The sequence below is a fragment of the Triplophysa rosa genome, linkage group LG19 (assembly GCF_024868665.1).
Source record: "Triplophysa rosa linkage group LG19, Trosa_1v2, whole genome shotgun sequence".
In the NCBI taxonomy this organism is placed as follows: domain Eukaryota; kingdom Metazoa; phylum Chordata; class Actinopteri; order Cypriniformes; family Nemacheilidae; genus Triplophysa; species Triplophysa rosa.
In genome coordinates this window covers 3,318,192-3,334,980 of record NC_079908.1, presented here as the reverse complement: position 1 = coordinate 3,334,980, position 16,789 = coordinate 3,318,192, and the positions used below count along the sequence as shown (strand labels likewise).

General features: G+C 47.5%; 1 protein-coding gene across 5 annotated transcripts in view; it reads left to right on the top strand.

Moving 5' to 3' along the window:
* Positions 1–496: 496 nt before the first annotated feature.
* The window catches only part of LOC130570530 (gamma-aminobutyric acid receptor subunit beta-2), a 149,433-nt gene continuing 133,140 nt past the window's right edge, over positions 497–16,789 (top strand). For 2 of the 5 annotated variants that reach the window (XM_057360875.1, XM_057360872.1), the window contains exons 1-2: positions 497–712; positions 4,847–4,984. In XM_057360875.1, coding sequence (XP_057216858.1) covers positions 507–712; positions 4,847–4,984 — 344 coding nt within the window. In that variant the 5' untranslated portion in view covers positions 497–506. The remainder of the gene's footprint in view (positions 713–4,846; positions 4,985–16,789) is intronic. The other 3 variants (XM_057360876.1, XM_057360874.1, XM_057360873.1) reach the window with 2 other exon arrangements.

Here is a 16,789-nt window from a genome sequence, read left to right as displayed (position 1 = left end):
GAAGTCTAGTGTATGCAAGATTAAAAAAATGCGTCTTTAGTCTAGATTTAAACTGAGTGTGTCTGCCTCCCGGACAGTGCAGGGAAGACTATTCCAAAGTTTAGGCGCTAGATAGGAGAAGGATCTACCACCTGCACTTGATTTTGAAATTCTAGGTATTACCAACTGACAGGACGCCTGAGAGCGTAATGCACGTGAAGGACTGTAATACAAAAGGAGTTCATTCAAGTACTGAGGAGCTAAACCATGTAGGGCTTTATAGGTAATAAGCAAGACTTTAAAGTTAACATGATGACCTGACATGCACTGTTGTGCTTTTAGCTTAACAACATACAGTATATTATTAAAGTCAGTCATATATTATTAAACCCCAAAAGATTTTCCTGTGTTTTTTGAAGGATCTGCTGTAAAAATATTTACCCTCTTCTTTCTCTTTTTCTATGACTTTATATTCTTGTCCTCAGATCAAGTATTTTCTGTTTTCTTTTCAGGACTACACATTGACTATGTATTTTCAGCAAGCTTGGAGAGATAAGCGTCTGTCCTACTCCGAGATTCCCCTCAACCTGACACTGGATAACAGAGTAGCGGATCAGCTGTGGGTGCCAGACACATACTTCCTGAATGACAAGAAATCTTTTGTTCATGGTGTAACTGTGAAGAACAGAATGATTCGTCTCCATCCAGATGGCACTGTGCTTTATGGGCTCAGGTACTTCAGAAGATCTTTTCTTAAAGAAATTCTTAAATTCACATTCAAAAGTGCTTAATCCTGCAGTTGAATGCATTTATAGCAGTAATTCTGTTTTAATTCAGTAGGACTGTACCGTGACTTGTGAATGAATGTGTACACAACAGCATGCCACTGTTATCTACTGTTTGGATATATAAACATGACATTTTTTAATCTGTATACATGCATATGGTTACCCAGACGCTGCGTGAAAGTATATAGCCAAAGTCAACGCCCCTTAAAATGTATGGTGATTTGTAAGATTATGTTGCGTTGTAAGTCAGAACTGACAACAGAAACTGAAAATATGTCAATGAGAACTGCTTTATTGATTTTAATATAATATATGCATTATATATATATTGTTTGTCTTAAATATCAAAAAGTAAGAGTTTTTTGCATGTATTTGTTGGTTTCAAATGTGACGCAGAACGTGTATCGAGTCTGAAATCATATTTTTTACTTGCCAATGCGGAATTTTTTATAGATATAATAATGATCAGGTCAAACTACCTTACTTTACCAATATTTAGCCTTAATTTTTAGAAAATCCACAGTACTTTTAGATACATTGGAGAGCCTCACAAATATTATGATGTCGTAAAAGTTTTAAAAGAGTATTATACTAATTATAATATTCGTAAATGCCATTTTACATATTTACATTAATGCATTTATGCTTAAAGCGACTTACATTGCATTATCCTATACATTTGTTTCTAAGTATGTGCAATCCCCTGGAATCGAAGCCACGACCTTGACATTGTTAGCCCCATGCTCTTACCACTGAGCTACAGGAAAGCTGTACACATTTCACGCTTACATATGTAAGAACATGAGTCGCTAGATGCTTGTTGTTATACAAGTAAAGTTTTACTGTTACTTTTAGCAGGCGAGTTTAGCCATTGACAAAGTCTGATGTTTATAAAAAAGATATTTGAGAACGTCTTAAGATTTTTTTTGAGCATTTAATATTCTTAAGATCTTTCTGTAATTTATCTTAAGAAAGTTTTTTTTCTCTTGAGAACAGTTTTGTGAATCCGGCCACAGGTTTTTAGTCAAGTTGACCTTTAGACATATAACATTAACAGGTGTGTGTGTTTATGCCTGTTTGTGTGTGAATTATAGAAGAATTTGATAGAACTGAATTGGTAGAGTTAAGGCAGTGTGTGCTTGCATGTGTCAGTGAGTTAGACTATGCAGGGAAATGTACTCGGTTACTAACGTAATCTTGGTTCCCTGAGATACGGAACAAGTACTGCATAGCAAGACACTATGGGACAGATCACTTGAGGGTATAGAGCCTTGTCGTGTTCATGACACTTTCTGGGAGGTCCGTAGGCTCCCATCGAGAGGCCAAAGGTGCAGAGTCCACAGCTCGGGCTGGGGGTGCCAAATCGTGTTGCCTGCTTGAGAGAGGAGGTCTTGTCTCAGGGGAATAGGCTACAGGGCTGCTACGAGCAGCTGAGACAGTTCCGCAACCCAAGGCTGGTGTTTCCAGAGTGGGGCTACGAACAGCACCTTGTGCGCCTGTTCTCTGATCTGCCTGATCACCTGCGGTATGAGAGAGCGATCAGGGTGAAAGCGTAGAGGAGCTGGTTGGGCCAGTTGTGGTCCACAGCGTCCCTGCCCTTCGAAAAGTAAGTTGGGCAATGAATGTTGTCTTCTGAGGCAAAATGGTCGACTTCTGCCTTGCTGAAGATCTCCCAGATTTTCTGAACCGACAGAGGGTGGATTGTCCGTTCTTCTGAAGGGACATTGCTCCGAGATAACATATCCACTCCTTGGTTCAGTCTGCCTGGCACGTGTGTTGCCCTTAGTGAGCGCAGATTGAACTGGGCCCATTCCAAGAGACGAAGTACCAGGGAAGAAAAGCCTCCCTGGCGATTTATGTAGGACACCACCATCATACTGTCCGACCGGACTAAGACATGGCGATCCCCTTAGACTGGCAGGAAGTTCTGAAGAGCCAGCCATACTGCCGGCATCTCCAGGCAGTTGATGTGCAGGCTTCTCTTCTCATCTGACCAGTGGCCGAAGGCCGGCATGCCATCGCACAGAGCTCCCCAATGTGTGTTGTAGGCATCTGTCGTGACCACCTTTCGTCTGCATGCCGTTCCCAGGAGCACACCCTGCTCCAGCCAAGGGCCATGGTAGTTAAGCAGGTTTGATGCCGAGATGCCAAGCGTGTGGCGGAACTCTCGGTTTCAGCCAGTACTGAAGCAGCCGCATGTGAAGGATGCCTAACTGCAGTACCAGAGACGTGGAGGCCATGAGACCCAGCATCTTCTGAAATGCATTGAGGGTGTGTGAAGTCCCAAATTCTAAAGAGGCCGCGAGCTGCCGAATAGCCAGTTCCGTTCTGGCATAATTCTGGCCGCTTACCCGATCGAGAGTGCTGATGAGTCTCCGCTCTCGCCGCCATCTGTGTAGCAGATGGTGTGGCTTTCACCGGCTGCTGAGTTGGCGCTGGCTTCAGTCGAGCGGACGAGGACCTGGAGTCGGGTCTTTTCAGCAGGAAGTACTTCATGGCCTGCGAGGATTTCTGTGCCGCCGTGAAGCATTCCGCGAAGCCGTCCACCGCAGTTCCGAAGAGGACTGTGGCAGAGATCAGAGCGTCGAGGAAGGGGACTTTGTCAGCCTCTTTATCTCCATGAGCATCAGCCATAAGTGGCGCTCGAGCACTCCGAGACTGGCCATGGATCTGCCTATCGCTTGGGCCGTGGCCTTGGTGGCACGTAGTGCGGGATCGGTTGCGCTCCGCAGCTCTCTGAAAGACGCGGCGTCATGCTGTGAGTCTCCTGCTGTGGGTGGATCAGCATATCTACTCTCCATCAGAGCAACGAGTATCCCAGGTTGTCTAAACCGTGGAGCGGACATGCATTCGAGGGAGGGTCTTCCTCACAGGGAATGGAGGCTTCATCCCAACTTTCCTATTTTGGAACGCTTTGGGAAGGCAAAGGTAGATTTATTTTTGATGAGCAAGAACACCCACTGCCAGTTGTTCTTCTCGATGTCCACTCCCCCTTTTCCTCCGGTGAAGATTTTGCCCCTTGTGCTTTGCAAGATCAGGGAGGAGATGGTGTCTGTGATCCTCGTTGCACCGTTTTGGCTGAATCAACCGTGGTTTCCGGACCTGAGAGATTTGCTGACGGCCACCCGTGTCGGATCCCCCTCAGAAGAGACCTGTTGTCTCAAGAGAACGGCTCGATATGGCACACCAGCCTGGAGTTGTGGAACCTTCATGTGTGGCCGCTTCAGGGGTTCTAAATGCCCTCCCTCAGCATGTACTTGACACTATTTCAGTGTCTCGTGCACCTTCCACCAGCCGTTTATATACTCTCAAATGGGGAGTGTTTGCAAAGTGGTGCAGTGATAACAGTATCGACCCGATGTCCTGCCCCGTGTCCGATATTTTATGCTTCCTGCAGCACAGGCTGGATAACAGTGGCCTCACGTCCACACTGAAAGTTTATGTGGCTGCTATCGCCTTGTTTTGTTCCCCAGTTGATCGGTAATCAATTGGTAGGCACACGCTGGTAGTCAGATTTCTAAGGGGAGCAAGGAGACCTGGCTGTTTCTCCCACGATCTCCTTAGGTGCCACCGTGGGACTTAGCGTTGGTGCTGAAGGATCGCACTCTTCCCCCATTCGAGCCTTTGGAAGCGGTTTCCATAAGGGAGCTCTCTCTAAAAGCGTCTCGCACTTGCTTCGGCTAGGCGCATAGGGGATTTACAAGCGCTGATTGCATTTGTTTTGTAGCCTGCGACTGCAGCGTCACTCTTTGGCAGAAATTGGGTTATGTGCCATCAGGTTTAGAGTGCAGGTAATTTCCTTGCCCGCTTTGTCTTCCGAGCCATCGGCCTCGCATGATGCTGACGCTCAGAGAGAGGTCTGCCCGGTAAAGGCTTTGCGGGCTTACATTGATCATTCGGCCGGGTTTCGGCAGTCTGACCAGCTCTTTGTTTGCTATTGTGAGGGGACTAAAGGACAGGCGGTCTCTAAACAGAGGCTCTCTAACTGGGTGGTGGACGCTATTACCTTGGTGTATGAGAACCTGTACATGATTCTCATACACCAAGGTAATAGCGTCCACCACCCACTGCTCTTTCAGAATCAGAGCTCATTCGACTAGGGCTATCGCCTCTTCGTGGGCCTGGTCTAAGGGCACATCTATGGCTGGTCTTCGCAGAACACTTTCACCAGGTTCTTCAGGTTGGACGTGTCCTCTTCGGCTTCTCAAGTCCTTTCGGTGAGTGCTGAACGCTCTTTTTCTCCTAGCTGCTAATCGCTTATGATGCACAGTTGTTACTGCGTTGCTGTTGATTCTGTGCTTTGGTGTACTTTATGTTCACTGTTATGTCCACCCGGGATTCCATGCTGGCTCTTACTGTTGTTGTGTCTGTCCTGTCATAGCGCAGCCCGCTCATTTCTTTGGCTTGGATATGCAAATTTTGCATGAGCCCAAACTGGCAGTTCATTGGTCTGTCTGCCAATTAACTGTCGGCGCTGAGGGCGAATTTGTGATTGGTTGGATCTGTGTGCATTACCCCATGCTTGGTGTGTTTTTGCCCAATTGGTCGGGCTGATCTTGCTACTCTCACAGCGGGATTGTATACCGTTCCCATAGTGGTCCCATCCGCAATGTTGAGAGACCACTCTCGAAAGGGAACGTCTCCGGTTACTGTCGTAACCTCGGTTCCCTGAGAAGCGGGAATGAGACAGTGCGTAGACCGCAGTGTTCGCCGCTCATCAGCCGTGCAGGCGTTCTCTCATAGATTCTGAGGTATTGTCCCTATGCACTGCATTTATACTGCCAGGGGGTTCGTCAGTATTTGCATACTGTTGCACGTCTTGGGACAATAGGCCAGTTTTTTTACTGGCGTTATCCAATAAGACTTCAGGAAAGTGGAGAAGGAAAAAAGTTCCCCATAGCGGGGCTATCCGCGATGTCTCACTCCCGCTTCTCAGGTAACCGAGGTTACGACAGTAAACGGAGATGTTCTGTCATCGACTTGAGGGCGGCATCAACGGCCAATCACAACGGGAGTTCCAGAAAGGAGCAGGGCCAAAGGCATTTGTTGTCACAAAATCACAGTGTCCTGCCCCCTTAGTGCCAAAAGTCAAAATGACTCACGCAATTGAAGATCGGGGGTTTGTTATTTCCCCTCGCAAGTGTTGATTTACGTGCACAATCTTGGTTTTTGAGTTCAAATTAAAGATTTGCGATTTCTAAAGGTTTACATTTTATGCGCAAGCGTTTTCAGTGTGCTCGCTCAGCTGTAATCTGCTGTGCGCGCTGTTTACACACTCACAGAGTCCAATTTCTAACACCATACTCAGAGATCAATAAAATTGTCCTTTGAACACCTACATCCATAAATCCAGCTAGATGTTGAGAAAATCCACATCCAGCCCCCCATCCTGACCCACCATTTTACCTTTGATATGCAAATGTAAGTTAATGATTAACTAATACGGATTTATTATAGTACTGCCTGTCATGTTAACTGCCTTTTAACACAGCGTGAGTTACCAGTACACAAGCACCACACATGTCTGGGTCTGAACTCTGAACTCTTTATTGAGCGTTCCCACAGCGCCCCCTAGCGCCCAGGCAGTGCTGGCTGCCTACACATTATATGGGCAATACCACATCTCCCCTTTTAAGCAAAATGCGAAAATGCAGCAAAACATTTACTCTTTTCTCACGGTAACCCTTCTCAGAACACATTCCACAAAAGAGCAATAATCAGTAAAATGTATGTAGACATCTTTTCTTGCATAAACTGAATACGTTACGAAAATGGCGAAACATATAACAAAACAGTAAAATTCACGCATCAGAATAACAGCATTTGCATCCAATTATAAGTCAAGTCTTTTTGGTCTAATAACTGGCCTCCCAGACCTGGTTTTCCTTATTAGAGCTGTTGGACTAACAAAAGATGCTAGATGTGTTAGTGCCTTCTGTGGCTCAGCAATGTTCTCAGTAACTTGTGAACTAGTCTGAGTATCGCAGTCCTCCACTGTATCCTCCATGGAAATGAGGAAACGGCGATTTCTTCGGATGATTGCATCGGGAACATTCACCTGGTACGACCGAGGTGCTGAATGTCTCTCCATCACCGTTCCCGACACCTTTTGATCCGTGACCCACACTTGGTCGCCTGGCGACAGTTTGCTCAGATCATGCACACGATGCCGTTTGTTAAAATGTCTCACATCAGCACATCTCTTCTCTCTCTCCCGAGCTTTTACCGTGGCGCTGTCCGGCAACAAGGGATCTAGCAACCTCGGAAGAACTGGCACCATAGAGCGAAGACGGCGTCCCATGAGCAGCTGAGCTGGACTGTACCCGTTCTGGAGAGGAGTTGATCTGTACGACAACAGTGCAAGGTAAGGGTCTTGAGATTTCTTGAGGAGATTTTTCACAGTCTGTACAGCACGCTCCGCTTCTCCGTTGCTGCGCGGATACTTTGGGCTGCTGGTGACATGTTTGAATCCATACCTGGCTCAGAAAAGTCAGAAAAGGTATTTGAGGAGAACTGCGGCCCATTATCGCTGAATAAAATGTCCGGAATGCCGTGACGTGCAAAGATCGATTTCAGATGTGTAGTAACATCGGCAGAACTGGTAAGTGAAAGATTTGCCACTTCTACATACCGTGAGTAATAGCCCACAACTAAACGATACGATTTCCCTTTTAGGATGAACAGATCCGTTCCCAGTTTCTGCCAGGGCCTTTCTGGGAGGTCTGTTGGAATTAAAGGTTCAGTGTGGTTGGTGCGCTCTTTAATACATGTCTGGCATTTGAGAACCAATTCGTTCAGCTGCTGGGTAAGACCCGGCCACCACACACTTTGTTGTGCACGTTTTCTGCATTTAGCTACGCCTTGATGTCCTTCATGAAGCCTGTTGAGGACATCATTTCTCAAGGTTGAGGGAATAACAAGTCTGGTACGTTTTAACAGGAGACCGTTGTGTACTAACAGGTAGGCACGTTCAGACCAATAAAGTCTCTCAGCCCCTGTGCACCGACTAGACTCAGGCCACCCTTCTTGACACTTTTTCATCACATTAGAACACACACTATCTGCTGTGAGGTGTTCTCTCAGGCTGTCCAGGAATGATTGGCTAGCAGGCAGGAGCTCCACAATATTATCTAGGTAAATGTTGGTGCTCCATGAGCTCATCAATTGTGTTGTCTTTTCCTGCAGGTAGTGGAGCCCGCGACAGCGTGTCTGCAGTCCAGTGGCTCTTTCCAGGAACATGGAAGATTGTGTATGAGTAGCGCATCAATCTCATGCGAAAACGCTGGATAAGGGGAGGTAAAGTATCCAGTGCTTGGGCCCCTAGAAGACTTACTAAGGGTTTGTGATCGGTTTCCATCTCAAAATATTTTCCAAGCAAAAAATCACGAAATCTCTCACATGCCCAGGTCAGCCTCAGGGCTTCCTTTTCTACCTGTGCATATCTTTGCTCAACAGGGGTAAGGGACCGTGAAGTATAGGCGACAGGCCTCCAGTCTCTGTCTTCCTGTTGTAGCAGAACCGCGCCCAGTCCATACGACGATGCATCTGCTGAAACTTTGATCGGCTTGTTCGCATGATACTGTGCCAGCACGGGTGCAGATGTCAAATGTTCCTTAAGGTCTTTGAAAGCTTTGGCTTGAGCTTCTCCCCAAAACCAGCAGTTTTTCTTTGACAAAAGATCCCTGAGAGGTTTGTCGTTTTCGGCAAGGTGTGGGATGAATTTTCCCAGCTGATTGACCATACCGAGGAAGCTTCAGAGCTCTGTGGTTGTCGTCGGCTCTGGCATCTCCTGATCTGCGGTCGTCTTAGCAGGGTCTGCTTGCACACCTGAGTCCGAAATAATATTCCCGAGGAATTTGACTTTGTGCTGTGACAGGGAACATTTATCCCGATTGAGAGTAACTCCAGCCTTTTCCAACTTCTGGAGCACAGCGTGAAGGCGCGCATCATGTTCTTCCTGGCTCCGCCCCCACACCAGAATATCGTCCATGTGGCAGACCACCCCATCGAGGCCCTCAGTGACTTCGGTCACCATCCGATTTTGGAAATGTTCTGGTGCTGATGCGATGCCGAAAGGCAGGCGGTTGAAGAAGTACCGGCCAAACGGCGTAATAAAAGTTGTCAGCTTGGCAGATTGTTCGGCCAGAGCAATTTGCCAAAACCCCATGTTCGCGTCGAGCTTGCTAAAGACGTGAGCTCCAGCTAGCAGTCCGAGAGTCTGTTCGACAGAGGGTAGGATGAATTTTTCCCTTTGCACTGACTCGTTAAGCTTTGTCAGATCGACACAGATTCGCGGGTCGCCAGTCTTTTTGGGCACCACTACAATGCCCACACACCATTCCGTGGGCTCTTCCACTTTGCTGATAACTCCCATGCTTTCCATGCGTTGCAGTTCGGTCTTTACTTTGGCCATTAGTGGAAGAGGGATGCGTCGTGGAGTCTTCAAAGAAAATGGGACGGCTGTGGGGCTCAGTTTAATGGTGTATGGCCTCTGTAGCCTTCCAAGCCCACTACAAACGTTTGGATAGCGGTCTTGAAGCATCTTAATGCTTATGCCGTCCACTCGAGTGACAAGACCCAGCTTAGTGATAGCTGGTCTGCCTAGCAGTGCTGAGTGTAAGCTCTTAACAACATACACATCCTCTATTGCATGCTTGCTACCTTTCTGAAGTTGCAATTTTGTAACACCCGCAACACTGAGTGGTGAGCATCCCGGTCCCATCAGCGGCTTTGTCACTCTCCGCAGGGCTGGCTTGTTTCCATCCTTGAATATATCATGGAATATGGGATCTGGCATAACTGTGACGTCGGCGCCTGTGTCTATCTTAAATTGCACTTCACAGTCTTTGATTTTGATGTTCACCACCCAGGGGTCACCATCTGCATCCACGGTGCCCAGGAATATGCTATCATCCTGCTCTTGAATCTCGTTGACATTTCTGGACGAGGCACACACTTTTTGGTAGTGTCATTTTTTTCCACAGGCATGACACAGTACTGACTTAGCAGGGCAGTGCACTTTAAGATGCGATGGACTTTTCCCGCACTTGTGACATCTTGAAGGAGACTTATATTTCTCTTTTGCGCCCTGGCCACTTTTTCCTCTCTGTCTGCTCTGAAATGACTTTCAAAGGCTTATAACAAGTCTACTGAGCCAGATGGTTTGCTAATACCGCTTTCAGCTCACAAGTTACTTTGTTGCTGCCTCACAGATTCTGTCTGTCTTGCCATATCAACAGCTTTTTCCAGTGTTAGATCTTTATCCAACTGCATCCGTTCCGACAGACGTAAATCATTCAATCCGACCACTAACCTGTCTCTGATGAGTTCATCGTTTAATGGCCCATATTTGCAGTGCTCAGCCAGGGAATACAGTGCCGTCACGAAAGAGTCAACCGACTCGTGTTCGCCTTGTTTCCGCATGTTGAAACGTGCCCGCTCGTAAATTACATTTTTCTTTACGACGAAAAATGTGTGCAATCCCTCTTTCACTGTATCGTACCACTGCATGCTTTCCTCTGACAGGTTTAACCCCTTCAGGATGTCGTCCGCTTCATCGCCCATACAGTACATGAGTGTGTTTATCTGGTTGTCTTGCGAAGAAGTGTGGAGATTACTGGCCTGTCGAAAACACTCAAACCGTCGAATCCATCTTTCCCATTCTGGAGGTTTGGAGAAGTTACACGGCTCAGGTGGCTGGATGCTAAATGTAGCACACGGGCCCGGCACGGGCAGGTCTCTCCCCCCAGCGGCTGCATCACCTCCAGCTCATCGTTCAGTTGTCGCTCTTTCCATGTTGTTGTTATTACTTTATTTTATTTTATTTTTGCGACCTATCAACTGATATACTTCGCCTACCCTAACAGACTTCTTCCGCAAGCTAAATTTTATCTCATTTCTGACACCATGTCGGGTTAACTGCCTTTTAACACAGCGTGAGTTACCAGTACACAAGCACCACACATGTCTGGGTCTGAACTCTGAACTCTTTATTGAGCGTTCCCACAGCGCCCAGGCAGTGCTGGCTGCCTACACATTATATGGGCAATACCACACTGCCTTCCTCCAAACTAATTATTGCTTCAATAAAGACCCTGCTTAATATAAACACTTAAGACGGCATGTGGAAAAAAGTGGGAAATTTTAATAGCCTCTGTCTTGTCTCTCAGCTGGACTTTATGATATTTTATCACTTGGCTTGTTGGCTGTGCTCTGGTAGTTAGCATTATATAACCTCTCATCTTCTTTCTCTAGAGCAAAGACCAATTATCCAGTTGTTTCAAAGCATGATTCATTACAATCTGACATATTATCACTGGGACTGTTTAGCATTGTTTATGAGGGTGTTAGGTTCTATCTGTCACTAAAGCAATCTGTCACTGTGCAGTCCAATCAATGGAGACCAACCTTGTATTCACATAAAACTAACTTGTATTCTTTTTTGAATTTTTGATTAATACCCAGTTAAGTTTTGTATCACCCTACCAACATGGCTTTAAATGTAAATGATGTAATCTTGGAGAAACTTGAATAAGGTACTTAGTCACACATAAAATGTCTGCATATTGTTACATTTAACATGACATTTATGTTAAAGAAAGATGAATCAAGATGGTTGATCATTTTGAAATCTTAAAATGATAGTGTTCAAAATGAAGACAACGTGTATTTGGACTCTTCTGGTTGCCAAACATAGTGAAACTTGTAGTTATGTGATGAATTACATATTTGGTTTCTCTGCTAAGAAACCTGTGTGAACTGGATTTTGAAAAAGTCAGATGCAGTAATTACAGTTTATTGTAATGGTGTGTGCACACCAAAAGCGAAGCATTGTGTTTGTTAACCACAGGATTACTTGTTTTTCTAGTCACTGGAATGTCTTCACGTATCTGTATTTCAATACGCTCTTTGCACGAATTTCAACTTGAGTTTGAATTATTTGAGGCAAATTCCACATGTTTGTGGCGATCTTGTTGCACAATTTGTGTCATTCACTTAGCCTGGCACGAATTCACGTCTATTCGCTTCTTTGCATTGATTTGTATGTAATTTCTTCGAGCAATAAAAAAATGCTTTTGGTGTGTACACACCATAAAAGATCTACAGCATCATTATAAGATGCAACTTGTCTGGCATTTTGTTGTGAACATTCTTTATGGACTACTCTCCTATAATAAAGAAAAACATGCTACAATCAAACGTTAAAAGAAAGAGAGGGACTGTTTATAAAAAATACAAAAATTGCCTGATCTCCAACACTGAAAGAACCTCAACTTAGGTCAAAGTTAAGGAAGAGATAGCAATAAAAAAACTGTGAGTTTCAGAACTTTCAGGGGCAGAAACAAGAAAGAAAATTAGCAATTACAATACCGTCTGTACTCATGAAATTATGCAAAAACTTGGGTATCTTGGCCCAAATCACAAAATGAACATTTTGATTAGATTCAGCTAAGCTAATGTTGCCGATAATAGACACAGTACCTGAATATTCTAACTGCATAACCAATTTCTTTCCCATTGAGTTGCCAATTAGCCCCACAGTTTTGTAATGCTGTGCCTAAAAACAAATGGGTGTGTGTTAGACAATGTATGACATTTGTCTCTCAATATAATTTGCTGAGATAAATTTGTGGAGCCCAATCTCATTTGTCTTGCTCAAGGGCTCTTCAACTAATATCGACTAATATCAGAACGGACATGAGAGACTAAAAAAACCAGTAAATGACTTATATAAGATGGTAATTGTAATCACATTGTGTAATCACATTTCTTTTCATATCAGATTTATACGATATACTTTTTATAGGAAAATGAATAGTGCTTAGTGGAGTTTTATCAATGAATAGAAGATACAGTACATATTTTGTTGACCTAAGGACAACATTTTTATAAACAAAACCTAAACCCACACCAGACCCCAACCCTAACCATAACTTACCCCTAAAATCAGAGGGAAATGATAAGTGAAAAACAATGGTCTAGAAGCACCTAATCCTGTTTGGAAGATTAAATTTAAAATAAACTGTAAACTTATTTCTGAAATCTGATTGGTTGATTTAAATGTTGTCCCAGGGTCAACATGATGTTGTCCTAAGGATATCAACCACTTGGCAAAAACAGGAGAGCCACTAGAAGAGTGTCTATATGTTTCCATAATACTGAAATGTTTATATGGAGTTACATGCAATAAAGGTATAGTTTGTATATTGTACAACACTAAGGTCACCAAACACAGTTGCAAAACAAGGTGAAAAGGTTCCCTATTCCCTAAACATTCACTTCATTTGCCATTGATAAATAAACAGTCCTGCCCACAACCCACGCCATTTGTTGAGCCAGTGTTGTCGTATCAGGATGGTACTCAAACACTATTGCAGGGGAAATAACCTTACAAATGACTTACTCGCGCCTACTCATTAGCTAAGGTTCAGTCATTTATTTATTTGCTGTTATTTATTTGCAGTTAATATACTGGATAAGTTACCCACAAAGCATGATTTAGGAGCTGAATAGGAACTAGGTGGGTGGACATCACCTCCACATGGTCTATTCCATATTCATGTACCATATCTGCAGCTGAAAATTAAAACACAGAAAACAATAGCACAAAACAGTGGGTAGTATACTGTACGTTCTTGGAAAATATAAGAGCTGTTGTGCTGACACACAGGTTCAAATCTGGCCTGATGTCTAAATTCTGTTCTCACAAGTTGTTACAAAACGTCTTGGTTGCGAGATGTTGTGTCGAACCGACAGAATGGGGTTTGTCTTGAGAACCTATCATCTTCTGAGTATTTAGAAAAGGCCAATGAAAATTGGCGAATGAAATTTGCATGCCGGGCTCCTCCCCGGATTTCCGGGTATAAGAGGGAAGCCGGCGTGCTCATTCATTCACCTCTGGTCTGAGGAGCCTAAGCATCCTCCCCCGACCGCTGGGGTGGGCGGCCAGTGTTGTGGCATGAGGGACACAACGTCTCGTTCCCTCCATCAGGGAACCGAGGTTACATCCGTAACCAAGACGTTCCCTTTCTGTCGGTCTCTCGACGTTGTGTCGAACCGACAGAATGGGGTTCCTATGGAAAACGCCACAGCACTGAGCCGCGTCACAATCTCTGCGGAGCGACGTTGACTGGCCTGGGCGAGTCAGACGAACACGCTAGCGCAAAATTATGACCTTCCAGTGGAGAGGAAGGGGGACCCAGAGCTTTCCACAAAAAGTTGGGAAGCCCCCTAACGCCGGCCGTCACGGACGGAGGCCTGATTCTCTAAATGGCGAGAAGCCGCCCGGCACCGTACGGGCCACTGGGTAAGCATCATTCCCCCCTGGGGGAAAAACGCTGCAGAGGCCACTACCTACCGTAGGGAGGAATTAGTGGAGACACCACATGGTCTCACCATCAGGGGAGAACTCATGGGAGGAATGTGCGGACTGCAGGAGTTAACCGCAAGGTGGGAGTCCACCTGGGGAGGTCATGGGTTGCCAAGGTGGGAACCATTCATGAGGATACATCAGACGGAACAGCCCACGGAGGGGGGGTTACCACGTCTGGAGCACTAGGTCCGGTTAGAGCTATGTGGAATAACTCAACTGTTCCCCGGCCTAAGGGGGCAGGGCTGCTCTGCCCAGCCTGTCCCCTGGAAGGGTGCTTAGTGATGGATGGAATGCCTATTCTTTACCCGAGGGGAAAGAAGTGAGGCTGGATCGCCACTGCTCCCCCCGAAGGGGGAAGGGCTTCCGCAGGCGTACGCCCAACGGCTGCAGGTCCTACCTGTTGCCCTGCAGGACGCGGGCTGACACCGGTTCAACGCGGAGATTGTAGAACCTCGCGAAGGTATTGGGCGTAGCCCAACCCGCAGCTCTGCAGATGTCTGCCAGAGAGGCGCCCTGAGCCAGTGCCCACGAGGAGGCGACACCCCGAGTGGAGTGCGCCTTAACTCTTAAGGGACAGGGGCGATCTTGCGACCGGTATGCCAATGATATGGCATCCACGATCCAGTGCGCCAGTCTCTGTTTGGAGACAGCTCTCCCCTTCTGCTGACCTCCAAAACAGACAAAGAGCTGCTCAGAGCTTCTGAAGCCCTGCGTGCTGTCCAAGTAGAGGCGCAGTGCGCGTACTGGACACAACACGGAAGGGGTTGGGTCTTCCTCCCCGGTGGGGAGCGCCTGCAAGTTCACCACCTGGTCCCAGAGGGAGTGGTGGGAACCTTGGGCACATAGCCGGGCCGTGGTCTCAGGATAACGTGAGAGTCTCCAGGCCCGAATTCTAGGCAACCTGAGGACACAGAGAATTTTTAGGTCCCCTACCCTCTTGAAGGAGGCGAGCGCTACCAGGAGGGCCGTCTTTATCGACAGGCGAGAAAGATCAGCCTCCCCTAGGGTCTCGAAGGGTGGGCCTCTGGAGGCCCCCCAGGACCACTTCGAGGTCCCAAGAGGGTACGGGGTGCGGGCGAGACGGATTCAACCGTCTCGCGCCCCTCAGGAACCTGGTGATCAGGTCGTGCTGCCCTAGAGACTTACCAGCAACTGGGTCGTGATGTGCAGCTATAGCAGCAACATACACTTTCAGTGTGGAAGGGGAGAGGTTCTTTTCAAGTCTCTCCTGGAGAAAGGACAGTACGTACCTGATCGAGCATCTCTGCGGGTCTTCTCCGTGAGAAGAGCACCAAGACGAGAAGATGTGCCACTTGAAGGCATACAGTCTCCTAGTGGCCGGAGCCCTAGCCTGTATGAGGGTCTCTACCACCGCCGGGGGTAGGTCGCTCAGGATCTCCTCGTCCCGTCCAGGAGTCAGACATGGAGCCTCCAGAGGTCTGGCCTGGGATGCCAAAACGTGCCCTTCCACTGAGAAAGGAGGTCCTTCCTCAAGGGAATCGGCCAGGGGGGAGTTGTTGTCAGGCTCACCAGCTCTGAGAACCGGTTGGGCCAATAGGGCGCAACTAGTAGCACTTGATGCTCCTCTTCCCTGACCTTGCACAGGGTCTGTGCAATGAGGCTCACTGGGGGGAAGGCGTACTTCCTCTTGTCCCACGGCCAGCAGTGCGCAAGGGCATCCGTACCGAGGGGACCGTCAGATAGGGAGTACCAAAGCAGACAATGGGTGGAGTCCGGGGAGGCAAACAGGTCCACCTGCGCCCTTCCGAACTGCTCCCTTATGAGCTGAACCGCGTGAGGGTGGAGTCGCCACGCTCCGCGAGGTGACCACTGACGAGAGAGCCTGTCTGCTGTCTGGTTCAGGTCGCCCGGGATGTGTATGGCTCGTAGGGAGCTGATCACCTGCTGATTCCACAGGAGGAGGCGTCGGGCGAGTCGTGTTAGCTGCCGTGATCGAATGCCACCCTGGTGGTTGATATACGCCACGGCAGCTGTGCTGTCCGACTGGACAAGCACGTGTCTGCCCTTCACGAAGGGTTGGAACCTCTTCAGCGCAAGTAGCACAGCCCACAACTCTAGGCAGTTGATGTGCCATCGCAGGCGGGGGCCCGTCCACCGCCCCGCTACTGCGTGCCCGTTGCACACAGCACCCCAGCCCTGAAGGGAGGCATCCGTCGTTACCACGACGTGTCTTGATACCTGCCCTAGGGGGACCCCCTCCCGTAGGAAGGCCATCGATGACCAAGGGGTCAGGGTGCGCCGACAGAAGGACATGATGACCATATGCCTGCTGCCGGTGTGCCACGCTCTCCAAGGAACCCGACTCTGTAGCCAGTGTTGGAGCGGTCGCATGTGCATCAACCCAAGGGGGACCACCCCCGCCGAGGATGCCATGTGCCCCAGGAGCCTCTGAAATAGTTTCAGGGAGACCGCCGGCTGCCTGAAATGCTTCAGGCAGCGTAACACTGACTGGGCACGCTCTGTAGTCAGTCGTGCTGTCATGGAGACAGAGTCGAGTTCCATACCGAGAAAGGAGATGCTCTGCGCGGGGGAGAGCTTGCTCTTTTCCCAGTTGACCTGTAGCCCCAACCGATCTAGGTGCCGGAGCACCAGGTCCCTGTGTGTACACAACAGATCTCGCGAGTGAGCC